At 42.1% G+C, this 26,448-nt stretch overlaps 1 protein-coding gene across 4 annotated transcripts in view; it reads right to left on the bottom strand.

Moving 5' to 3' along the window:
- Positions 1-26,448, bottom strand: part of LOC110537755 (gamma-aminobutyric acid receptor subunit gamma-2) — a 70,767-nt gene that overhangs the window by 33,034 nt on the left and 11,285 nt on the right. For all 4 annotated transcript variants that reach the window (XM_021624119.3, XM_021624120.3, XM_090192754.1 and 1 more), the window contains exons 3-6: positions 25,346-25,413; positions 15,584-15,804; positions 14,887-14,969; positions 13,010-13,147 (exon numbers count right to left, since the gene is read on the bottom strand). In XM_021624119.3, coding sequence (XP_021479794.1) covers positions 13,010-13,147; positions 14,887-14,969; positions 15,584-15,804; positions 25,346-25,413 — 510 coding nt within the window. The remainder of the gene's footprint in view (positions 1-13,009; positions 13,148-14,886; positions 14,970-15,583; positions 15,805-25,345; positions 25,414-26,448) is intronic.

Below are 26,448 nucleotides of genomic sequence, written 5' to 3'. Positions count from 1 at the left end.
TGTTTGTACAATTATCACTGTATAAATAAAGTTAAATAGATGCACTGTTGTTGCCTATACAATGCATGGGTGTATATTTAGCTAGCAGGTGGTATTGGACACCACCATCTTTAGTGATTAACAAACACTAGCTAGCTAAATTAATAGTTGAGAGCTAAAGTAGATATATGTCATGAAGACATTCAGAAAAACACTTTTTTTTGTATTTAAGAATGTGTGCATGTGTTTGCTATTGTTATCTAGTCTTAGCTTTCAGTGTATATTTCTTTAGCGGTAACACTGCATTATTGTAATTTCTGTTCTTTACTTAGCTAGCTATTTATTTGAGAAAGTAGCTAGTTGTGTCTGCATCCAGGGGTGGAGGGGAAGACCTTGAGGGAGAATGCTAGAAACAAACTTTGAATCTAACCTCCTGTGTGTGACCTCAACGACAGAAGGCCTGTTCCAGCCCACTCACATAGAATTACAATAGTTCAATAATCAATGTAATGATTGATCATTATTCTTTGTTGTCGTGATCTGAGATATCATGGATCTAGTAGCTTTCCCTATGTGCATTTACTTTGTTTTTTAACTAATCAGGATGCTGACGACTATATGATCCAAGAGGACCTTTATCAATATGCGTTGAAGGTCTTTGTGGTCAACAAATGGACGAGGGATCAAAATCCAGAGCATTTGGAGATCTGCATCCAAGGAGCCAAGGTCTTGAACACTCTTTCTGAAGCAGTATAGTTATTTTGTGACTGGGTTTGATGCTTTCATTCATTCAACAACATTTAGTTTTTTGATACATTATTCTGTTCTCTTTTAGACAAGCCACATGGAAAAATTAAAGATGTGAAGATAGTCACGTCAATTATAGGGATTGGATGAAGCTCAGTGTTAAATTAAAATCTTCCTTTCACCCTATCTAAACCCATATGACACCAATCTCGATGAAAAATCCTAATCAACTTGATTGGAGGTACACAACACACTCCTCATGAGCCGCTCAGCCATTACCAAGAACCACATACCGTATTTGTTAACAGGGTCATTAGCAATTGATTTCACAGGGTCACCCAGCTCAAATTCTAGACTTCAGATTAAAACAAGACTATAGCATCCATAAAGTGACCATTGGACAAAAAAATTTTTTTAGGTGCAACATTTTTATTAAATGTATAATTTATTGCTCTCACATGCTCATTTCTGTCCGTTAAGAACCAACTATGTGCTTCCTTTTTGTAGCATTTCTGAAAATGCTAATATCTCTTTTAGCCTGAAACTCTAACACAGGGTTGGTTGCTCGGCAACAACACAGCTGCTTGCACAACGCTGCCACTGCCAGTCATAAGAAGTGTATGCGAACAAACAGATATTTTGATTAACTAGGTAGCTAATTTTACGTAGCTAACCTTAACTTGATTGTACAAAGCTAGCAGATAGCTTATGTACCTCGCTAACAGTAGTCAGTTGAAAGCTTGCTAGCTAAAACACAGGCAAATAAAGGTAACTAGCCAATGAAGGGTTTTTGTTTTGATTAGCTAGCTAATGGAACGTTATACCAGTCAGATGAGAGCTAACGTTGTGTAAACTGCTGATCTAGACACTTGTGTGTAATTGGAGCACAAACAAATATGTACAAATACACTTGTGAACGTCATTGGCTGCTGTGATAGCCAATTAACTTTAGCTAGCTAAGTAACCGTATCCATTATAGGATTGGAACATTAGCTAATGTGTCTGGCCAGTGTATGCACCACAATAGATTATACTTTCTTACACAAAGCATTAAGTTTAAAACCACCAGACTTTGGGAAGCTGCCATGCTACTCACGTTCATTTGCATTGCACAGACCAAGCTAAACACGGTAAAATGAGGTGGCCAGATTTCAGACAGGTCAAACACTGCAGTTAGCTACGCTACATTTCCTCGAATAACAACCAAGACCACTCAAACCATAGTCAAGAAAGTAAATAGTTTTGTTAAGAAACGGTAAGCTAGTTATGAACCACATAGTAAACGGCTGAACCCCAAATGCACACGTAAACAGGACCTCAGTTGTGCAGACTTGACTGACAGCATCACTATTTCAAACATGTGTAGAATACATTCCAGATCCGACATAAACTCTTTCTTCTGCTCTCTAGTCATTCTTATAATCCAAACGTGTGACTGGTCAACACAGTGTCCAGTTACTGTTCACTGTGTTCACAGAAAATCTGAAGTCACCATGCACAAGTAGAAAGTAGTCAGGGGCCTGCACAAAGTGCACCAGTGTAAAACAACAACATCAAAATCACTGCATGCGCAACATGCTGTGTTGCAGCCTGATCCCATAGACTAGACGTAGCATAGTAAATGTAAATCCGGGTACTGAAATTATTAGTTATATTACTTTTGGTATGGTTACTTAAGACAGAAGGCTACTTAAGGCAAAAACAAGGGTGGTTGGTTGGGAGGAAGGAAGGGTGGGAATATAACACGAAAGTCTAGTAACCCAAAGGTTCAGTTTTCCAATCTCATTATGGAAAACGTGATCCTTTTAGCTAATTGCAACTACTTTTTAGCTACTTTGCCACTAGCTACTGTAGTTGGTGAAAGCTGTGTGCTGGAAAACCTTGGTAGAGCATGGGTGGAATAGGCATTGTGGTGCTCATGTGAATTTCCTTTCTTTCTCCACTTCAGACCAATGCCTATTCTCACTTAAAACATAGATTTTAGTTTTGAATAAAGTTTACACAGGGAAACAACTACCATTTGTAAACATTGTTATTTAACTGAAATCATTACATGTTTTATTTTTATGCTGTAACTTTTTATGCTGTAAACACCTGTTTAATAGTCATGCTGTTAACACTATGTCAATTTATGTTAGTGTAGATTCAGGACTGTGCTATAGAAATGCATTAAAGTGTTATGACCATAACCATACTGTGCAACATTACCTGGACTAGCTAAATACACTTTATGCCACTGTCATGAAGCATTATAACCTTCATGTGTGACTTTACTTGAACTAAGTATATACACTTTATGACACTGTCATGAAGCATTATGTCCATCCCGTGTCACTTTAATTGGACTAAGTAAATACATGTTATGACACTGTCAAGAAAAAATATTATATAACAAACATACTGTTTACATGTAGGCTATAGTATAATGGAATGACTTGCCTTGTGAGGTAGCCAGTATAGGTCTAAATAGGTCTAAATGTATTTGTCATGACAGTGTTATGACAAGTTATGTCAGCTGTTGTGACATATTATGACATGGTTTTAGACTGTGATAACATGTTATGATGCTTCAAATAAAGTGTTATCAAACTTTTATATCTACGATGTCTGATGGCAGCCCCGATTCTTTTGTGACATCGTTTCACACTTTTCCCAATAGTAAAGTCCAGGAGAAAAGGTGATTTGCACAGTTAATAGTATGAATATTGTCAGTTTCTATTTTGAACGCAACCGTGAATTGAAAATTAGTTGACAAATATACTGAAAAAATATTAACGCAACATGTAAAGTGTTGGTGCCATGTTTCATGAGCTGAAACAAAACCTTTTTCTCATATTTTGTGCCTGTTAGTGAGCATTTTTCATTGCCAAGATAATTCATCCACCTGATAAGTGTGGCATATCAAGAAGCTGATTAAACAGCATGATCATTACACAGGTACACCTTGTGCTGGGGACAATAAAAGGACACTCTAAAAAGTGCAGTTTTGTCACACAACACAATGCCACAGAAGTCTCAAGTTTTGAGGGAGCGTGCAAATGGCCTGCTGACTGCAGGAATGTCCATCAGGGCTGTTGCCAGAGAATTTAATGTTTATTTCTCTTCCATAAGCTGCTTCCAACGTTGTTTCAGAGAATTTGTCAGTACGTCCAAACGGCCTCACAACCTCAGACCATGTGTAACCACGCCAGCCCAAGACCTCCACATCTGGCTTCTTCACCTGCAGAATCGTCTGAGACCAGCCACCTCGACAGCTGATGAAACTGAGGAGCATTTCTGTCCTTTGTAGGGAAAGACTCATTCTGAGTGGCTGGGCCTGGCTCCCCATGGCTGCTCCCCTCACCAGTCATTATGGCCTAATGAATTTATTTCAGTAAAATCGTTGAAATTGTTGCATGTTCCGTTTTATATTTCTTTCATCATTCACTTCTGAATCGGCCAAATTATGGCTTAGAGAGGTGTAATCTCAGGTTTGTGTGGCATGAGCCTTGCTACATGAAGTGATATTAAAGTGTGTGCTGGCTGGGCTAGTCTAGCCCCCTGATGGTCCCCAGTGCAGCTTTCCCAGCTAAGATAATGATATGCAAGGATGTGGCAGCATGGCAGCCTTGCCTTGCAGACTGCACCAGAAGACACTGGGGAGCGGGCCAACCAGCAGCTCCCTAACAGCCTGGCCTGTTTATACACTATACCCATCTCGCCTCGCAGCCTCCATCTCGCGCCAGCAACAAACAACTGTCACGCAGCCTCAAAATGTCCCACACTCACAAATGATTTCTTTCTGCTCAATGTATTCCTGTGTCCTAGTTTACTTCTCTGAATCGCGCCGAGGCAGGATGCTGCGGTTACACTTCAGAATATGAGGGAGAGAATCAGTGGAAAGTCAAAACTGTTCGGAATTTCAAATGTCAATTTGTCTGTTTCTCTCTAGCCCCCCGCTCCCTGTTCCACTCTCTCTCTATTTCACTATTCCCTTTACTCTCTGTTTCACGATATCCCCCTCTCTGGCGCTACAGGAGCTCCTAATATGCAGGTGTAAGTCAATAGTGAGGAAAACAAAGTGGTTATTTTCCCAATTCAATCTCTTCTTTGGCTTATCAGGAGCATCAATGTCCAGGTGTTAATTATAGGCTTATTAGACTGTCACAAGCTGGATGTATAGGGAGGTATTTTACTCAGCAGAGAGGATTGTGTCTGAATCACAGCCTCAGTCACTCCCACTCATCTACTCTTCTCATCACTGGCATCACCCAGGAGGAAGACAGAGGTTCAGAGACCTGCTCCTTTTGAAGCACAGCTGTTCCGCCTTGGTAAATTGATTATGCAGTACATTCGGAAAGTATTCAGAACTCTTCCCTTTTTCACTTTATTTGGAATGGCAAGCCAGACAAAATAAAACATGCGTATTTATATAATGAATATGAGTTTAGTATTGATATTTTATTAGGAACCCCATTAGCTTTTGCAAAAGCAGCAGCAACTCTTCCTGGGGTTCACATAAAACATGAAACATGACATAATACAGAACATTAATAGACAATAACAGAACTACATCAATTTAAAAAAAAAAGACATACAGTGCCTTCGGAGAGTATTCCGACCCCTTGACTTTTTCCACATTTTGTTATGTTACAGCCTTATTCTAAAATGGGTTAAATAAAACAGTTACTCAGCAATCTACATGTCACGCCCTGACCTTAGTATTCTTTGTTTTCTTTATTATTTTGGTTAGGTCAGGGTGTGACGAGGGTGATATGTGTTTTGGCCCTGTCTAGGGTTTTTGTATGTTTATGGGGTTGTTTCTAGTCTAGGTGTTTTTATGTCTATGGTTGCCTAGATTGGTTCTCAATCAGAGGAAGCTGTTTATCGTTGTCTCTGATTGGGGACCATTTTTAGATAGCCATATTCCCTGGGTATTTTGTGGGTTATTGTCTATGTATAGTTGCCTGTGTCTGCACTCGGTTTATTATAGCTTCACGTTCGTTTTGTTGTTTTTGTAAGTTAAGTTTGTTAAATGTTCTTCCTTTTCATTAAAGAAAAATGTATTCTAATCACGCTGAGCATTGGTCTCCTCTTTACGACGAACGTGACACTACACACCATACCCCATGATGACGAAGCGAAAAAAGGCATTTAGAATTTTTTGCATTGATCATCCTAGAGAGTCCACCTGTGGTAAATTAAATTGATTGGACATGATTTGGAAAGTCACACACCTGTCTATATAAGGTTCCAATGTTGACAGTGCATATCAGAGCAAAAACCAAGTCATGAGGTCGAAGGAATTGTCGGTAGAGCACCGAGACAGGATTGTGTTGAGGAATAAACCTGGGAATAGGTACCAAAACATATCTGCAGCATTGAAGGTCCCCAAGAACACAGTGGCCTCCATCATTCTTAAATGGAAGAAGTTTGGAACCACCAAGACTCTTCCTAGAGCTGGCCGAACGGCCAAACTGAGCAATCAGGGGAGAAGGGCCTTGGTCAGGGAGGTGACCAAGAACTTGATGGCTCTAGAATTTCTCTGTGGATATGGGAGAATCTTCCAGAAGGACAATCATGTCTGCAGCATTCCACCATTCAGGCCTTTATGGTAGACTGGCCTGACGGAAGCCACTCCTCAGTAAAAGGCATGACAGCCCACTTGGAGTTTGCCAAAAAGGCACCTAAAGGACTCTTAGACCATGAGAAACAAGATTCTCTGGTCTGATGAAACCAAGATTGAAATAGTTGGCCTGAATGCCAAGCGTCACGTCTGGAGGAAACCTGGCACCACCCCTACGGTGAAGCGTGGTGGTTGCAGCATCATGCTGTGGTGATGTTTTTCAGTGGCAGGGGCTGGGAGACTAGTCAGGATCGAGGGAAAGAATAACAGAGCTAAGTACAGAGAGACCCTTGATGAAAACCTGCTCCAAAGCGCTCAGAACCTCAGACTGGGGCGAAGGTTCACCTTCCAACAGGACAATGACCCTAAGCACACAGACAATGCATGCGTGGCTTCGGGACAAGTCTCTGAATGTCCTTGCGTGAACCGGATTGAAAATCTCTGGAGAGACCTGAAAATGGCTGTGCAGCGATGCTCCCCATCCAACCTGACAGTCGTTGAGAAGATCTGCAGAGAAGAATGTTAACTCCCCAAACACAGGTGTGCCAAGCTTGTAGTGTTATACCCAAGAAGACTCGATGCTGTAATCACTGCTAAAGGTGGTTCAACAAAGTAATGAGTAAAAGGTCTGAATACCTATGAAAATGTGATATTTCAGTTTTTTTGCAAACATAAAAAAAAACTGTTTTTGCTTTGTCATTAAGGGGTATTCTGTGTAGATTGTTAAGGGGAAAAAAGCGATTTAATCCATTTTAGAATAAGGCTGTAACATAACAAAATGTGGAAAAAGGGAAGGGGTCTGAATACTTTCCAATGCACTGCATACAGTGTGTATCCTTCCTAACCCTTTTAACACAAGGGTACGTGGGTCCTGGACTTTCTGACGGGCCGCCCCCAGGTGGTGAAGGTAGGAAACAACATCTCCACTTCACTGACCCTCAACACTGGAGCCACACAAGGGTGTGTGCTCAGCCCTCTCCTGTACTCCCTGTTCACCCATGACTGTGTGGCCATGCACGCCTCCAACTCAATCACCAAGTATGCAGATGACACAACAGTAGTGGGCCTGAACACCAACAACGACAAGACAGCCCACAGGAAGGAGGTGAGGGCACATGGAGTGTGGTGTCAGGAAAAAAACCTCTCACCCAACATCAACGAAACAAAGGAGATGATCATGGACTTCAGGAAACAGCAGAGGGAGCACCCCCCTATCCACATTGAAGGGACAGCAGTGGAGAAGGTGGAAAGTCAGTACAGGTGCAGGCGGGGTACAGGCAAGGTCAGTACAGGTGCATCAACGCTGGGACCGAGAGATTGAAAAACAGCTTCTATCTCAAGGCCATCAGACTGCTAAACAGCAATCACTAACTCAGAGAGGCTACTTCCTACATTGAGACCCAATTACCCAATCACTGGGCACTTGAATCAATGGATCACTAGTTACTATAAACAATGCCACTTTAAATATTGCCACTTTAATAATGTTTACATATCTTACATTACTCATATCACATGTACAGTGGGGCAAAAAAGTATTTAGTCAGCACCAATTGTGCAAGTTCTCCCACTTAAAAAGATGAGAGAGGGCTGTAATGTTCATCATAGGTACACTTCAACTATGACAGACAAAATGAGAAAAATAAATCCAGATAATCACATAAATATGCTAAATAGATAAATGTGATAAATAGATAAATGTGCTAAGCACATTACTGCCATCGCTGAGTAAATGTTTTTTATCTGGAAAGGAGAACCTGAAATAGTGTAGATGTACTGTAAGTATAGTTTATGCACTTGTGTTCCACGTGGAAATATCTGTTGGCAGGAATATGTTCTTTTATTTCTACTTCATTCATTACGCTGCCCTGTGAAAGGGCAACTTTGAGCTTTCACTTCTTCTTGGTCATCTTCTTTAACAGCCTGGCACCTTCTCTCCTTAATCTGCTTTTGATTACTTCTATCGAACCTGGTGCAAGACGATGACCACAGTGCCCCTGGGATGATTCCCAAACCTCTCCCCACCACAGTCACTATATTTCCACAAGGTTTGTCTCTTCACCCTAAGTGGGGATTGCCTCAGAAAACATCCCGTGTTGGTATTTGGGTTTTGTTTGTTTCTTTGCCGGGCCCCCATTGCAGGACTGAAGGGCTAAAGAGGGGAGAGAACAATGACGCATTAACCAGGCGGGCGGGCGGCGTTATGCCCTGTGTGCTGTGCTTGTCCCTCGTCCCTCACCCTTCGACCCGGCCACTTCCTTTCATCCACAATGCCTCCGGATTTCATCTGCAAACTGTGGGGCTCCATAATCGGAAGAGGATGATGATGTGTCCCGAGGCTTTTTTGACTCCAGCTAAATCACACAGACTGACGCACACTGACAACAGAGCTGCACGCCACAGCATCTAAAAGGTCACTCTAAGAATAGCACTCGTCCCAAAAAAACACACACACAAATACATAACAAATTAACCATCAGCTACGCTGTTTAAAACCATACTATGATTCATCTTAAAGAGATAGAGGGGGGGAATGTGGAATATGGAAATTGAAACATGCCGAATGCGGCTGATTCTTTTTACGGTTGAGATTATAGCTCCAACACGGGCTCTGTTTAAACAACGGTTTTCCAATTCATCTATTCAGCTATTTGCTGCACATCCTAATCCTGTTATTTGCATATCTTAGTCCTGTGACCTCCGACCTGTATACGCTAATCATTTTATAGATAACTCATCGCACAGTGGAATAACACATGTCTCAACCCCATTCACCTTTTTCCTACCGCAAACTTAAATCGACGTTTAAATGGGCAATAGACATCCATCCAGACCCTTTACCTGTAAGAGCCTTGTGTATCACTAAACCCTATTACTCATATAAACCAGGTAAATCCATGGGCACACTCATATAGAAGAGGTTTACCCTAGTATTCTTACAGACCAGGTGTACACGTGCATGTCCAACCCAATATTGATTGACAAAAAATATACAAAAAAAACAGGTCAACTGTGACATGTCATCCTCAATTGTCATAAAAATAGGAGTACTCCTGCATTTCAGCCCCAATATTCATACAAATCAGATCTACACCTGTATTTAAGCTCCAAGTTACTTACCTACAAAGTCTGCGCCTGTGCTTGAACTCAATCTACAATCTACATATCTCAGCCCCAAAAACCCATACGAACCAGGTTTACACCTGTGGCTATTCAGCAAGATCTAACATTGTGCAAAAGACACTAAAGAAACCTATTGACATTAAATATGTGTTTAGTTATTACCCAAGATCAGTTTATGGGTCAATTTCCCCTCAAATAACAAAATATGGCATTTTACAGTCAAAACCACTGATTTAAACAAATGTAAAGGCAAATGGATAATGGTACAATCATCTGTAACATCATCTTGATCAAGTATATCCGTAACCCAACATAAAAAAATAAAAAAAATCTGCTATGATTAAATATACTGTATACCCATAACCCAGCTTAAAAAAAATAATAATCTGCTATGATTAAATATACTGTATATAATAAATTAGAGCCACTGTATTTTACCATTGGCAACAATTATATTTTCATATCCCACAAGCATCATGGATTCAATCTATTGAACATGAAGGCCAATATGTAAACTAGACCCTTTAAACATTGTATTTACAAAGAAAATATTTTTTAAATGTCAACAATGTATTTGTTTTTTAAGCTGTTGAATAGTGACTTGCGGTGCCAAATTAGTCTGTAAAAGTGCAGCTTTTTGATTGTGATAACCTTAATAATGCATAGTATAGGACTTATTTGTTGATAAGTACAACTTTATCTTCTCTAGAGCCTGTAAAGTACAACAAAACATGTTCTCTCACTATGGTGACCAATGGGACTAAATGGGTCAAAGCAAATGCTCAGAAATGAATGCTTGTGTTTGGCAAGGGACAAATCAAATGGAAGAAAACAACAACGTCTGACACAACTTGCTCCCAAACAACTTTCTCTTCCTGCTCACCCCCCGCCCCCACCTCTCCATCATTGATCTCTGAAACAGCTTGTTTAGCAGCACTGGACTCCCGGCTTAACCCGGTGAATTAAAGGTTGAGTTTGCATTAAGGTTACCCAAGTATGGAGGCAGACACTGCAATGACTTACAGACAAATCCTCTAGTGTGTTGTCTGGTTCTCACTCTCGGACTGCTTGCCCATGTAAAGCTAGTTCCTTAGTTGTCAGCAGCAATGGACAACAGCAGGGGGCTAGATCAGGACACTGTCTGAGGAGGACGTAGGGATCCGCAGGTAGACTGGTGGCCCTCGAGGGGCCTTGATGTGATGTGACATAGTGAAGGTCTAAGTTTGTTGACATTGCCAGAGGATGAACACCAAATCAAAGCAGACACAGCCTCCTTATAAAGCAAACCTTAGTAAGAAACAAACATCTTGTTTCTCTGTGTCCTTGTGCTCCCCCTAACTGACCTATTTTACAACCGGTATAGAACTCAAAAATCACGCTAATCAAGTGACTCTAATGTCTTTATGTGCTTATGGCCAAACTTAAAATAGAACTCCAGCTATGTGCACTGAATGTACAATATACCTAATGCCCTAGCAGTAGTCAACATTTCCCATATCAGCACAAATGGAACGGTAGTTAAAATACAGAGTGCAAGGGCATGATCCCTCCTCTGCTACCTCCTGAATAAATTTTCACCAGATGGTGTGTTCCAGAATCTTAAACAAAGGCAAACTCCACAATGGACTACACCATTACAACAGGGATATTCACTTTCCCTTGTTATGTAACAGAACACCTATTTTGTTTATCTAACCAATATGTCAAAGGAATAGACAAATACTTTCCACTTAGTCCTCCCCCACACAGCATCTATCGCTTGAAAGTAAAATCAGTCTGATTATAGTATACTATTTCCAATCAATGTAATTACCTCTCAGTTGCATCGACAGTGAGTGACTTTCCAAGACATTGTATTGTACCTCTGTTTTGTTCACTGACTTCAGAGAAAGTGTTATCCCAGGGATCTGAGGCTAGCATGTGAATATAACAGGCAACAGCTGTCGGAGCAGCTGCGCATGGTAGATATAGAGCGCCGCTTTGTCATTTATTATTTGTTTTTAATCTACGAAAATTAGGTGTGCCAGGTTGTCACACTGCATGCAGACACTGACAGGTCTGAATGACTGTGGCTGCCCATTCAGTTTATCTCCTCCATACACAGCTTTACACTTCCAACAGTTCAGGTCACATTTCACTATCTATACATGCAATAGTTGACATGATATACAGGCTACTTAAAAGAGTACCTCGAACATCACTTCCTGATAACGGCTATACGCCGAAAGGAGTTGGATCTGTTGTCATCAAAGACATTCTGTTCATCTTTCACAATACTAGTTAGGACCACGACACAGAGGTTTTGAGAAATGAATAGGCCATCTGACATCTGTACACTCTTAGAAAAAATGGTTCCAAAAGGGTTCTTCGGCTGTCCCCATAAGGAGAATCCTTTTTTGAGCCAAAAAGGGTTATTCAAAAGGTTATCCTATGGGGACAGCCGAAGAACCCTTTTAGGTTTCTAAGAGTGTAGCCTAACAATCATATGTGTAATTAAAATGGTACTTTATGTCCCCTTTGCAGTAAATGGAAAACTAACCTGGAAGTGTCTTAGAGCATAGCAACATGTGGACCTTCTCCGGTACAACAACAATTGCCTTCTAAATACACAGAGATGTAATCTGAAGAAAATGTAAGACCTAATTGCTCTACTAAAGCATGTCTGATACAATCACGTCTGTTTCGTTAGGCCAGGGAGATAGTCCTAAACAGATGAAATATAGATCCATTCTGCGTGATCAATATCCATTTAAGCGAAACATCTAAATAAATGGAGTATCTTTTTTTTAAGATCTTTCTTCATTTGCATTCCCTCCCCCCTAGAAGCCAAAAAGACTCTTGCCATGTTTCATGATAATTGTAACAGATTGTGTTTCCTCTGGTTATCACTTCTTCTTCTGTAGCTGCCATTTAGGGGAAATAACTGCTAAAATGGCATTATATCTTCATGACTGTCACTATTTAGGTTTGGCCTTTTAGAGGAAACTTGTCAGCCATTTTGTGTGGGCCAAAGGTAAAGCTCCCTATCAGCTCGCCTGTACACCAAAGAATATCACAGTGACTACCCAACCAATCCACCTATTTCTATATAAGCCCCTTAACACACCGCCAGATATATTAAGCATTCAACAACTAAAAACAGCATCTGATAAACTTTAGCTGCCGAGGAGCCATTTTCCTCAGGTTCATTCATTTCCTGCTTTGTTTCTAGCGGAATGCACCAACAGACAATGTGTGCATGCAAAATGTCCTGTGTGGCTCAGTAGGTAGAGCGTGGCACTTGGTTTGATTCCCATGGGGGACCAATACAAACAGAATACGAATATGTATGCACTCACTGCTGTGAGTCGCTCTGGATAAGATCGTCTCCTAAAATAATGCGTATGTTTTCCTCTGTTACTAGGCACAGAGTATTTTAATTCACCAGGGTGCACATATCATGCACGCTGCATGCGCCAGGAAGGAGGGCTCCTTGAGTAAACCACAGCACATTCAGAACAGGGAAGCTCAGAGAGACAGAGTGAAAGAGAAAGAGAAAAAGAACGAGGCCATTACCTGACACGGTCCTGACGATCTCGGAGGTGTTCCTCAGGCCAACAAAGGAGAACTGGTAGAGCCTCCAGGAGCGGATGTCTCCCACCTCCACGGAGCTCCTCTTCCACTTGTACACTATCTCCTCTCTGGGGTAGCCATCTGAACAAGGGGGGGGGGGGGGGGTTGACCATTAGCTCTGGACATTACTACCTGGTGGTCTATGACTGAATTCATCCCATATTAAAATGTGTTGCACAGGTGATGTGTTACACTATGTACTTCTGTAGCGCTCCAATGGTTATTAGGTTTAAGGCCACAGTAATGTAAAGTGGACAATGAATATTCAGTAACATCATACGGTGCAATCCTAAATAGTGACTGGACACTAATAGCGACTGACCTTGAGTCAAGTCTTTGTTGATTTCTGTCCAGAGAAGAAAACAACAATGCATAGGGCTACATCATGCTAAATGGGGTGATTTAATGCATCTCAACTTTCCCAAGTGCAAGCTGTAGTGGGTTTTTACATTTTTAAACACATAGCTTTGAAGGTTGTAGTCTTTATCTGCTGTCCACATTAAGGCCATTCTGTCCTTCCAAAGATGCTTCCATGGCTATGCTTTCAGGATACATTACAAAATGGTTGCAGTGAATGTGGCACTCTTTCTCAGTGCGTGCTGAAAAAAAGATATGCTGCATCGTGTGCTGCAACTGAGGGGAGCTAATGCACTTCAAACTGATTTCAGCCATTGGAATCATCCGTGGCTTTCATCAATTTTAAATGTGTTTTTCTCTTCTGTTTTTAGGGCTTCAACTCTCATTTCTCTTTCTTGTTGCCCTGGAGCTATTTAGGAACCTCTCTCTCTCTCTCTCTCCCAAGACCGTCCCATGGTGCATCTGTAGCTCACTTACAGGCTCATTACCACGAACCCCATCCCCACCAGCTCCTCATGAGGAACACTGATTTCTCTGGCTGTGGTCTCTCTCACCAACCCTGCCTGCCTGGCTACTGTATAGCGGTGTAAAGTACTTAAGTAAAAATACTTTAAAGTAATACTTAAGCTGTTTTTTTGAGTATCTGTACTTTACCATTCATATTTTTGACAACTTTCACTTCACTACATTCCTAAAGAAAATGATGTACTTTTTACTCCATACATTTTCCCTGACACCCCAAAGTACTCGTTACATTTTGAATGCTTAGCTGCACAGGGAAATGTTCCAATTCACAGACTTATCAAGAGAACATCCCTGGTCATCACCACTGCCTCTGATCTGGCGGACTCACTAAAGACAAATGCTTCATTTGCAAATGATGTCTGAGTGTTGGAGTGTGCCCTTGGCTATACATAAATGTAAAAAACAGGAAAATTGTGTCATCTGGTTGACTTGATATAAGGAATAAGAAATGATTTATACTTTTACTTTTGATACTTAAGTATATTTAAAACCAAATACTTTTTTTCACTTTTACTCAAGCAGTTTTTTACTGGGTGACTTTTACTTGAGTCATTTTCTATTAAAGTATCTTTACTTTTACTCAAGTACAACAATTTAATAATTTTTCCACCACTGCTACTGCACTGGATCTAAACTTCTACGGTTTGGAGGTCAATGTGAAAACGTATCGCTTCTCCCTTCTCAAAATGTACTGCTGTCTCTTTCCTTTCCCCCTATCTCACAATAGTAAAAAAGGGGGGGGGGGGGACATGGGAGCATTATGTCCACTGTGCTGATGTCTTCATCAGCATGGCATGGTGCTTGTTCTTGGCTGCCACTGCTGTTGCAGTTGGAAGCGGGCATGTGGACGCCATGCAGAGAGATATATAGAGTGTGTGTGAGCAAGAGAGAGAGTGAGCGAGACGGTGGGGTAGGGGAGAGCATATGGCCAGACTCACAGCTTGAAAACTCCAGGGGACAGGAGTGCTCATCCATTGGAAAGTTGTTCAGTTTAAGCTGGCACTCGGCATCAATAGTCAACCTGCAAACAGAAAGACACACCACTTACTGTGCTGGTTGGGGTTGTCAACAAAGCATCTAACATACCTCTGTTTTGTAACAAATCCTGTCTGATTTCTACCATTCAGTGGACATGAAAGTCAGACTCATTAAACCTTCTAAATGACAAAATGGGCAATAATGACATTACTCATCCATCCACTTTTGTCATGTATCATTCTATTCAGCATTAGGATGATACAATTAGCCATTGGTGAGGTTGGAGTTCCCTAACGAATTAATGAACTGTGGTTGCATTCTGGGAGAACATCAATCACAGATGGGTTGAGGAGTCCAGTCCAGCATAATTCCTCCACTAATTAGACAGTATGAGAGAGAGAGTTATCTGGCTAGATAGTAGATACCGTTCATCCTAGACCACTGCATTCTCTAGACTAGACCACATCAGTACTGCCAGGCTGAAGCTACTCTCCTTCCTTAACCGGGGGCACCAAATTAGGATAATTAACGTGGTCCAAAGCTCAACCAGTGCCGATAGAGAACTACCGCCTGTCAGATACAGTCAACTGGAAACAGCCTCTGTTCCCTCATTTGTGTCAGGGTCATCCATCGGTGATTCTTCATTGGAAATCTCACCGCAGTGTGTAGAGTATCCGTCCATCGTTCCAGATCCGAAGCATGCGATTGGGCGTGGTGATCCAGTGGGCGTCGGCCTTCTTGGAGTTGCGAAAGAAGGTGTCGGGGATCCAGATCTTGCCCACCATGTTGCTGTTGAGACGCAGGACCTTCATGGTACTGTTGAACTTCAATCTCCGGTCATACCACGTCTGGGCAAAAAAGATGTCGATGGTGTACTCCTGCGGAGAAAAAACAACAACACAGGCTCGATTCAATCAAACCGGCATTGCGGTATTACGCAGTAGCTATTTCTCCTAAGGCCAAATGAGATCAGATAATGTTTTTGCTACTGTAACAACCTGCTACTACTACAATGTAGACAACCCTCACAGGTAGATGTATCCCATTTCAGAATAAGAACTACGTGCACAGGCAGTAGTTCATAAACTATTGGGCTTTGTGCCAAAAGACACAAAGCCCATCACTATGTCAGTTTTGAATGAATTCCATCCACAGTCATCCTTTATATACATGTTAAAGTCTGTGTTGAAATAAAAACATTACCATTGAGCACCCTGGGATCCTTAACTAGATCCGAGTGCCCTGAGACCCTGGACAGGAACGAGAGTAATCCAGAACTGTTACTACAAATCACTCTCCAGGTTCCACCAAAACCGTTTATTCTGAGGGCAGTTTTACAACGACATTGAAGCGTAATGCTGCCTGCCATATGTTGGAAGAGCACTTTCTCTAAGAAAAATGGCTTCCTTTCAGGCCATGAATCCTTTGTCCTGATGAAATAGTGGTGCTGAACTGGACCATCTCAACCTGAAATTGAAATGTTTAACGGGGCAAAGAATGGCTTCCCTGGGGCGGCAGGTAGCTTAGCGAGCCAGCAACTGGAGGCTTGCCAGTTCGAATTCTGAGTCTGACAGGAAAACATCTGTTGGGAAGTGAGCTGGCAACCAGAGGGTATCAAATCCTAGAAGTCATTGCCTGCTGTTGTGCCCTTGAGTAAGGCGCTTAACCCCCCACAATAACAGCTCCCTGGGTGCCCAGTGTGGCAGCCCACTGGATCTCTCCAAAACCTGTGTGCGTCTTTCGGAGGGGTTGGTTTAAAAGTGAAAGTCACATTTCGGTTGGATCTTGTGTGCAATTGACAAATAAAGTGATCTTAACTTTCCATTGGAAAGCAGTAACATTATCTAACCTCATAACCTCCCTGAAAAGTGTTTTCTGCAGTGATCACTGTCTCCCATTCAACAGGGCTGGGATCTACAGGTAACTTCCTCCGCTTCTCACAACTCCTCCAGTCCTTCTCTCTCCTCCTCCCCTCATTCTCGTCCTCCTGGCTTGGGGCCACCACAAGCTGCCAGGACAGCATCAATGCGCCCTGGCATAGATTCTACACGTGTCTGGAAATCTATTGGAGGGATGCAACACCATTCTTCAATGAGAAATTCCATAATTTGATGTTTTGTTGATGGTTGTGGAAAAAGTCTGTCTCAGATGCACCCCGAATCTCAATTGGGTTGAGATCTGGTGACCGAGACACACACACACACACACACACACACACACACACACACACCCTTGAACACCGCTATGCTCCTTTGAGACCCCTCTTTCAAAGTCACTGAGAACTCTTCATGATCCTAAGCATGATGGGATGTTAATTGCCTAATTAACTCAGGAACCATACCTGTGTGGAAGCACCTGCTTTCAATATACATCGAATCCCTCATTTACACAAGTGTTTCCTTTCTTTTGTCAGTGACATCCATACAGTGCCTTCAGAAAGTATTCATACCCCTTGACTTATTCAACATTTTGTTTTGATACAGCCTGAATTCAAAATGGATTTAACATATTTCTGCTATCACCCATCGACACACAAAACCCCATAATATCCCATACATTTTGCGAATTTAACATATCTATAGAAATATCTAATGTGCATACAGGACCAGTCAAACGTTTGGACACACCTACTCATTCAAGGGTTTTTCTTTATTTTTACATTGTAGACAAATAGTGAAGACATCAAAACTATGAAATAACACATATGGAATCATGTAGTAAGCAAAAGTGTTAAACAAATAAACTATTTTATAATTGAGATTCTTCAAAGTAGCCACCCTTTGCCTTGATGACAGGTTTGCACACACGTGGCATTCTCTCAAGCAGCTTCAAGAGGAATGCTTTTCCAACAGTCTTGAAGAAGTTCCTACATATGCTGAGCACCTGTTGGCTCATTTTCCTTCACTCTGCGATCCAACTCATCCCAAATCATCTCAATTGGGTTAAGGTCGGGTGATTGTGGAGGCTAGGTCATCTGATGCAGCACTCCATCCTTCTTGGTCAGATAGCCCTTACACAGCCTGGAGGTGTGGTGTTTGTCATTGTCCTGTTGAAAAATAAATGATAGTCCCACTAAGTGCAAACCAGATGTGATGGCGTATCGCTGCAGAATGATGTGGTAGCCATGCTGGTTAAGTGTGCCTCGAATTCTAAATAAATCACAGAGTGTCACCAGCAAAGCACCCCCACACCATCACACCTCATCCATGCTTCACGGTGGGAACCACACATGCTGAGATCATCTGTTCACTTACTCTGCGTCTGACAAAGACACGGCAGGTAGAAACCAAATATCTCAAATGTGTACTCATCAGACAAAAGGACAGATTTCCACTGGCCGAATGTCCATTGCTTGTGTTTCTTGGCCTAAACAAGTCTATTCTTCTCATTGGTGTCCTTTAGTAGTGGTTTCTTTGCAGATTTTCGAGCATGAAGAACTGATTCACACAGTCTCCTCTGAACAGTTGATTTTGAAATGTGTCTGTTACTTACTTGAACTCTGTGAAGCATTTATTTGAGCTGCAAACTGAGGTGCAATTAACTCTAATGAACTTATCCTCTGCAGCAGGGTCTGGGTATTCCTTTCCTGTGGTGGTCCTCATGAGAGCCAGCTACATCATAGCACTTGATGGTTTTGGCAAGTACACTTGAAGAAAATGTAAAGGTTCTTGAAAGGTTCTGTATTGACTGACCTTCATGTCTTAAAGTAATGATGGACTGTCATTTCTCTTTGCTTATTTGAGCTGTTCTTGCCATAATCTGGACTTGGTCTTTTACCAAATAAGGCTATTTTCTGTATACCACCCCTACCTTGTCACAACACTACTGATTGGCTCAAACGCATTAAGAAGGAAAGAAATTCCACAAATTAACTTAACAAGGCACGCCTGTTAATTGAAATGCTTTCTATGTGAGTACCTCATGAAGCTGGTTGAGAGAATGCCAAGAGTGTGCAAAGCTGTCATCAAGGCAGAGGGTGGCTTCTTTGAAGAATCTCAAATATAAAATATATTTTGATTTGTTTAAGACTTTTTTTTAGCACAGCCATTAAACTCTGTAACTGTTTTAAAGTCACCTTTGGCCTCAAGTCCCTCAGAGGGTATCTTCCTCTCTGGCAACTGGGTTAGGAAAGATGACTGTATCTTTGTAGTGACTGGGTGTACTGATACACAATCCAAAGTGTAATTTATAACTTCCCCATGCTCAAAGGGATATTCAATGTCTGCTTTTTTTAACCCATCTACCAACAGGAGCCCTTCTTTGAGAGGCATTGGAAAACTTCCCTGGTCTTTGTGGTTGAATCTGTGTTTGAAATTCACTGCTCGACTGAGGGACCTTACAGATAATTGTATAAGTATTCAGGAGTAAAAATAGCTGTACAGAGATGAGGTAGTCATTCAAAAATCATGTTGAACACTATTATTGCACACAGAGTCCATGCAACATATTACGTGTCTTGTTAAGCTATTTTTACTCCTGAATACTTATTAACTCAAGACATTTCAGCTTTTCATTTTTAGTTCATTTGTAAAAAAAATATTAAAATAAAAAACTCTAAAATCACAATTCCACTATGAAATTTTGGCGTATTGTGTGTAAGCCTGTGACAAAAAAATCTAAATTTTATCAATTTTAAATTCATACACAGCAAAATGTGGATAAAGTCAAGGGGTGTGAAAACTTTCTGAAGGTACTGTATATGAAGGGTATTCAATAGAGCACTGAAGAAAGGGGAGAGCAGTGTGTGTGTGTGTGTGTGTGTGTGTGTGTGTGTGTGTGTGTGTGTGTGTGTGTAGTCGTGTGTGTTTGAGTGAGAGAGAGAGAGATGAGATTGAGAGTGTGAGAGGAGAGAGAGAAAGGCAAAGCGAAAGAGAGCATATAGAGATGGGCAGAGAGGGGGTATCTTATTTGATTAATATTTGACAGTTTTATTTTTTTCATTATGTTTTATGGAACGGTAGAGCCCTGAGGTTCAAAAGTGATGTGCGGGTAGAGAAAAATCTGGGGACTTGTGTGTGTGTGAGAGGGCATAGAGGCATTACATTTTCTACAAAGCTTAGCCCAACAATAAAGCCCAAATCCACACCAAAGAGTCATAAACGAGATAAAAAGCAACTCTGTTACCCAGAACACACGTATGCCAATTCAATAGGCTATATAAAAAATATATAAATCAACAGACAGCCCAAAGCCAATGACATGGCTCTCATATGCCTTTTCTTTTGGGCCTTGCCAAGAGGGAGCTCAAATTTGCTCCCTTTCCCACCTCTGTCTCTCAACACAGTAGGGGGGTCCATCCCATTCCACCCCAGCCTGATCTATGTCTCAGAGCTAATGGTCTTTCACAGTCTAAAAAACAAATATAATCAAACAGTCAGGATATCGAGGCCTACTGTACATGAAGCCTCAGAAATCAATCCAGTCCATCCTGCATTGCTGATCCTGTACATCAGTATAACATTTACATCACATACTTTGTAGCATTTCTTTTTTTTAAGAATAAGCTACTTTATTTAGCAAAGAAGCATTCTATACACAACAATTGTTGTTGTAAAATATACATCAATATATAAATACGTGTTCATAAATAATACTCTACATTTGGAATGAAAACATAGACTATATATACAAAAGTATGTGGACCCCTTTCAAATTCAGATATTTCATCAACACCCATTGCTGACAGGTGTATAACATCGGGCAGACAGCAATGCAATCTCCATCGACAAACATTGGCAGTAGACGATTCTGTGGTTCCAAATTTGTGGCAACCGTTTGGGGAAGGCCCTTTCCTGTCTCAGCATGACAATGCCCCCACAAAGCAAGGTCCATAGAGAAAGGGTTTGTCGAGATTGGTGTGGAAGAACTTGACTGGCCTGCAAAGAGCCCTGACCTCAAACTCATCGAACACCTTTGGGATGAATTGGAACGCCGACTGCGAGCCAGGCCTAATCGCCCAACATCAGTGCCCGACTTCACTAATGCTCTTGTGGCTGATTGGAAGCAAGTCCCTGCAGCAATGTGCCAACATCTATTGGAAAGCCTGCCCAGTAGAGTAGCGGCTGTTATAGCAGCAAATGGGGGACCAAAACCGTATTAATGCCCATGATTTTGGAAAGAGATGTTTGACAAACAAGTGTCCACATACTTTTGGTAATGTGGTGTATTATGCATAACCTCTACGTTACCTGTTCGGCTGACATGTTTCTTTCTTGAAAATATTTGTTTTAACTACTGATAGTCATTAGGTCGATTACTGTAGGCTGTTTGTCTCGTAAAGGGAAAACACACTGCTTCTGGTGCTGCTTGCTGGCTGTCAATCAAATGGCAAGGGGCTTGCCCAGATTCCGTGTGACACTTAGGTTGGAAAAACGTCTGCCTACAGCTTAAAAAATATGTCCGTCTCATATCAAACAAGGGATTCCGTGGCTAAGGTAAAACAGTAATTAAATGAATTTATTATTCATGTACATGAACTATACATTGACACATTAAACCCAAAACTAGATGTATAACCTGGAAGCAGTCTTTATTGTCGCGGGAGATTTTAACCAAGCAAATTTAAAACAAATGTTTCCAAAGTATCACCAACTGTATCCTGCCCCTTGAGAGGAAACAATGTGCTGGACCATGTGTACGCAAACATGCGTGATGTGTACAAAGCCATCCCCCGCCCCCACTTTGGCCAATCAGGTCACGTCTCTCTGTTCCTATTCCCCGCCTACAAGCAGCAACTCAAGTATTAGTCACCAACACGAAGAATAGTGAGACGCTGGACGGAGAAGGCAGACCCAATGCTGCAGGACTGTTTTGAGAATACTAATTGTAAGATTCATCCACCCAGGACTCATCTATCAACATTGAGGAATATACAGTACATAATCAGTCACAGGCTTCATTAGGGAATGTGTTGATGATGTTGTACTTGCAATAATCCGGACATACCCCAACCAAAAACCCTGGATGAACAGAGAAATCCGTACCATGCTGAGAGCCAGTAAGGCAGCATTCAATGTCAGCAGAACGAACCCTGATGACTCGCTGGCACGCAAAATGTACAAGGCAACCAGGTACGAGCTCAACAAATCCATTAGAGATGCAAAAAAACAATACAAACTCAAACTTGAATCGATGTCCGACAAGTCATACTCACGACGCATGTGGCAAGGACTACAGGCTATCACGGATTACAAAGGCAAATCCAGTTGTGTGGTGCCCACCAAAGCTTCCCTCCCAGATATGTTTATCACATTCTATGCTCGCTTTGAGGCAGACAATATTGAGCAATCCAGGAAGACTCTCGCTGCTCTGGACAACAAGGTGCTTTCGCTCTCAAAATAGTAAATATTCACAAAGCCTCCAGCCCAGATGGTATCCTTTGCCGCGTCTTCAAAGTGTGTGATGACCAGCTGGCGTCTTCTCGGACATCTTAAACCTGCCCCTGTCCCAGTGCCCAAGAAAACCAAGGTGACATGCCTAAATGACTATCGCCCCGTCGCACTTACCGCTGTCACCATAAAGTGTTTTGATAGGCTGGTCATGGCCCACATCAGGGCCAGCATGCCAGGCACACTGGACCCACTCCAATTTGCCCACTGCTCCAACAGATCCATGGAAGATGCCATTTCCATTGCTATTCACACAGCCCTAACACATCTGGAGAAGATGAACACCTATGTGAGAATGCTGTTCAATGACTACAGTTCGGCATGTAACACTATTCTTCCGTCTAAGCTCCACACCAAGCTCTGACCCCTGGGTCTGGACACTGCAACTGGAACTTCCTGATGGGCAGACAACAGGCTGTGAGGATTGGCAACAACACCTCCTCCACACTAGCTCTTAACACAGGGGCCCCCCAGGGGTGTGTCCTCAGCCCTCTGCTGTACTCCCTGTTCACCCATGACTCTGTGGCTTTGCACAAAGCTAACTCCATCATCAAGGTTGCTGACGACATGGTTGTAGGTCTGATAACCAATAACGACGAGTCAGCCTATAGGGGGGAGGTAAATGAACTGGCTTTTGGTGCCAGGACAACAACCTCTCCTTCAACATCAGCTAAACAAATGAGTTGATTGTTGACATCAGGAAGCAGAGGAGGGAACACGCCCCGATCCACATCAATGGGACTGCAGTAGAGAGAGTTTTAAGTTCCTCTGCATCCACTTAACATGGACCAACAACACCACCACTTTTGTCAAGAGGGCAAAGGTGTGGAAAGTCATGTATACTGAGACTTTGTCAATTCTTTAAAAAATCATCTTTATTTAATATTGATTAATTATTGCAATAATGTAGCTGGTCGACCACACACTCCAAAGTGTGTGTTGCAGAGAGCTTAAACTTTACAGAGGAATCCGGGTTCTTATATAGCTGACACTAAGAATGCTTAGTCATGGCTGTTTTCACCCCTCCCATGCAGATCATGGGGCATCATATGCCACTTTGGGTTCATCTCGTGCTTATCGTGTTTTAACCCCATCCGGTTTAGTTTCCCAAATACAAGAATGAATAGGAACAATGAGGGATTGTTCTACTCCTAGGCTATCGCAATCTCGGTTATACCCACCACATCTTGTCTATGGAATGCAGGCTGTAACTCAATTGTCAGCACAAGCCCCCAGAGGCCCAACTCAGTCCCATAGACACAGGTGAGAGAGTACTCGTCGTAGCTATTCAATGCATTATAACATCATCTTGTCATTTTTCTCTCATAGCGCAACAGTGCTTCCTAAGACAGCTGAAGAAATTTGGCATGGCGCCCCTGGTCCTTTCCAAATACTACAGCTGCACCATGGAGAGCATCCTGACCGGTTGCATCACGTTCTGGTATGGGTGGTGAAGATGGTCCTGTACATCACTGGGGCTGTGTTCTAACCCATTCAGGACATCTACTCGAAACAGTGGGTTGGAAAGTCCCCCAACATCATCAAAGACCCGACACACCCCAGCCATGAGCTCTTCACTCCCTTACCGCCAATCAGACGATATTGGAGCATGAGGTCTGATACCAACAGGCTGAGAGACAGTTTCTATCTACAAGCCATCAGACTGCTAAACACTTGAACTGGACTGACCACCTGCACCTTAGCACGCATGCACACACATGCACTCACTCACGCACACACCCATATATTCATGCATGTTACACACACATCACAACTACAGCCAACATACTCTTATTTACTATTACTAATACTGTACAATTTAAACCTTTTTCACCCAATCCCCCCTTCCCTGACACGTGTAAATATTGGACTATAAATGGTGTCTTCCTGTAATTATACTTGTGCTAAAATGTCTATTCTATTCTACTAGCCATTTACATTGTTGATATTCTTATTTTATTATTTATTATTGTTGTTGCATTGTCGAGAAGGAACCTGGAAGAAAGCATTCATATGACAACAAAAACATTGAAACTATCTTTGTACAGGACATTTCAACTGACAACCCACCCAAGCAGGCCTTGCTCCAAACGGACGATCCTAAGAGCTCTGGCAGAGTGAGTAGTCCTAGTGCATACCATACTATTCACCATTATGTTCATGCTTTGAGACACCCCTGCATCATCAGTCGACCCATAATCCTCTTCTCTTTAGAAAAGCTTGCATCCTCACCACAATTTCCTCAACAACAGCCATGTGATTTAATGTGAACGTACCTACAGCACTGATTACCTCTAAATGTACAGTAATCAATGTGGTCTTCACACATGCATGTGCATGCACACACATAGGCACGCTCACATGCAGACAAACACACAACGCACACATACACAGCCTCAAGGTGATTAACAGGAGATCGAGACATTGACTGTCTCTTAACCCTGTGATGAGAGAAAAAGAGCCACACTTGTGTTAAGACTTTCTGTGGCTTGGTGCTCGCCGATGATGGAGATGAGCGATTGTTGTGCTGAATTACAATGAAATATGATCCTCAGCAGGGATTTCAGTTAGAGTACAGGCTCTTCAAGCCATACCCATCCTGCCCTATTTTTACAGCCCAGCTTAATGCCTGTACTCCGTCTACAAATAGCAACAAATAGCTTATTCCGTCAAGTTTGTATGGGCCTACTCCATTTAATTCTATATGTTTAATCCGACAACCATAGCCAAGGAAATGCAACAAAAGCCATGATATTACCTTGAGCAGGAATGAGGACATATTATCTCAAGTTTGATGTATGCTACACCTCATGTCATGACATGTCAAACACACGCACAACACAATTACATGTATGTCATTCATTACATAACGCAATTCATCAACATTACAACTTCAAATGTACCCATGACACCAAATGTATGGAACAAGTGCAATGATGAGACGATAAACAAAAACAATTCACCAGCTACCGAGATAAAATATTACTGTAGCATCAGAGTGCAATTTGAGAGAGAGGACGAGTATACTCACCATATTGATAGCATTTACTGGGCCGATACTGTTCACAAACATGTCCGTGTGGATCACGGTTGGTTTGACTGAAAGAAGAAAAAACAAGTGTAATGATGCACATTCGATGAACGATATGGTTATTCTGTGTTTAGGTGTTGTTGATGTCTATCTTTCTGTCTATCTTACGTCAAGGCTATATAGCTTGTGGTGCTGTAGCAGTTAGTGTGTATGAGTGTGAAAATATGGTATGGTGTTAGCTGCCCATGGTGCTGAAAATAAACTTTACCATACCCTGAACTGAATGCTCTCTCTCTCTCTCTCTCTCTCTCTCTCTCTCTCTCTCTCTCTCTCTCTCTCTCTCTCTCTCTCTCTCTCTCATACACTGCTCAAAAAAATAAAGGGAACACTTAAACAACACAATGTAACTCCAATTCAATCACACTTCTGTGAAATCAAACTGTCCACTTAGGAAGCAACACTGATTGACAATACATTTCAGGTGGAACAGGTGGAAATTATAGGCAATTAGCAAGACACCCCCAATAAAGGAGTGGTTTTGCAGGTGGTGACCACAGACCACTTCTCAGTTCGTATGCTTCCTGGCTGATGTTTTGGTCACTTTTGAATGCTGGCGGTGCTTTCACTCTAGTGGTAGCATGAGACGGAGTCTACAACCCACACAAGTGGCTTAGGTAGTGCAGCTCATCCAGGATGGAACATCTGGCAAGAAGGTTTGCTGTGTCTGTCAGCGTAGTGTCCAGAGCATGGAGGCGCTACCAGGAGACAGGCCAGTACATCAGGAGACGTGGAGGAGGCCGTAGGAGGGCAACAACCCAGCAGCAGGACCTCTACCTCCGCCTTTGTGCAAGGAAGAGCAGGAGGAGCACTGCCAGAGCCCTGCAAAATGACCTCCAGCAGGCCACAAATGTGCATGTGTCTGCTCAAACGGTCAGAAACAGACTCCATGAGGGTGGTATGAGGGCCCGACATCCACAGGTGGGTTTGTGCCAGAGAACACCAAGATTGGCAAATTCGCCACTGGCGCCCTGTGCTCTTCACAGATGAAAGCAGGTTCACACTGAGCACGTGACAGACGTGACAGAGTCTGGAGACGCCGTGGA

The sequence above is a fragment of the Oncorhynchus mykiss genome, chromosome 12, assembly GCF_057628025.1.
Source record: "Oncorhynchus mykiss isolate SJ-2025 chromosome 12, ASM5762802v1, whole genome shotgun sequence".
NCBI classification, from domain to species: domain Eukaryota; kingdom Metazoa; phylum Chordata; class Actinopteri; order Salmoniformes; family Salmonidae; genus Oncorhynchus; species Oncorhynchus mykiss.
Note: the sequence above shows the minus strand (reverse complement) of the source record. Positions and strands in the feature narration are given on the sequence as shown.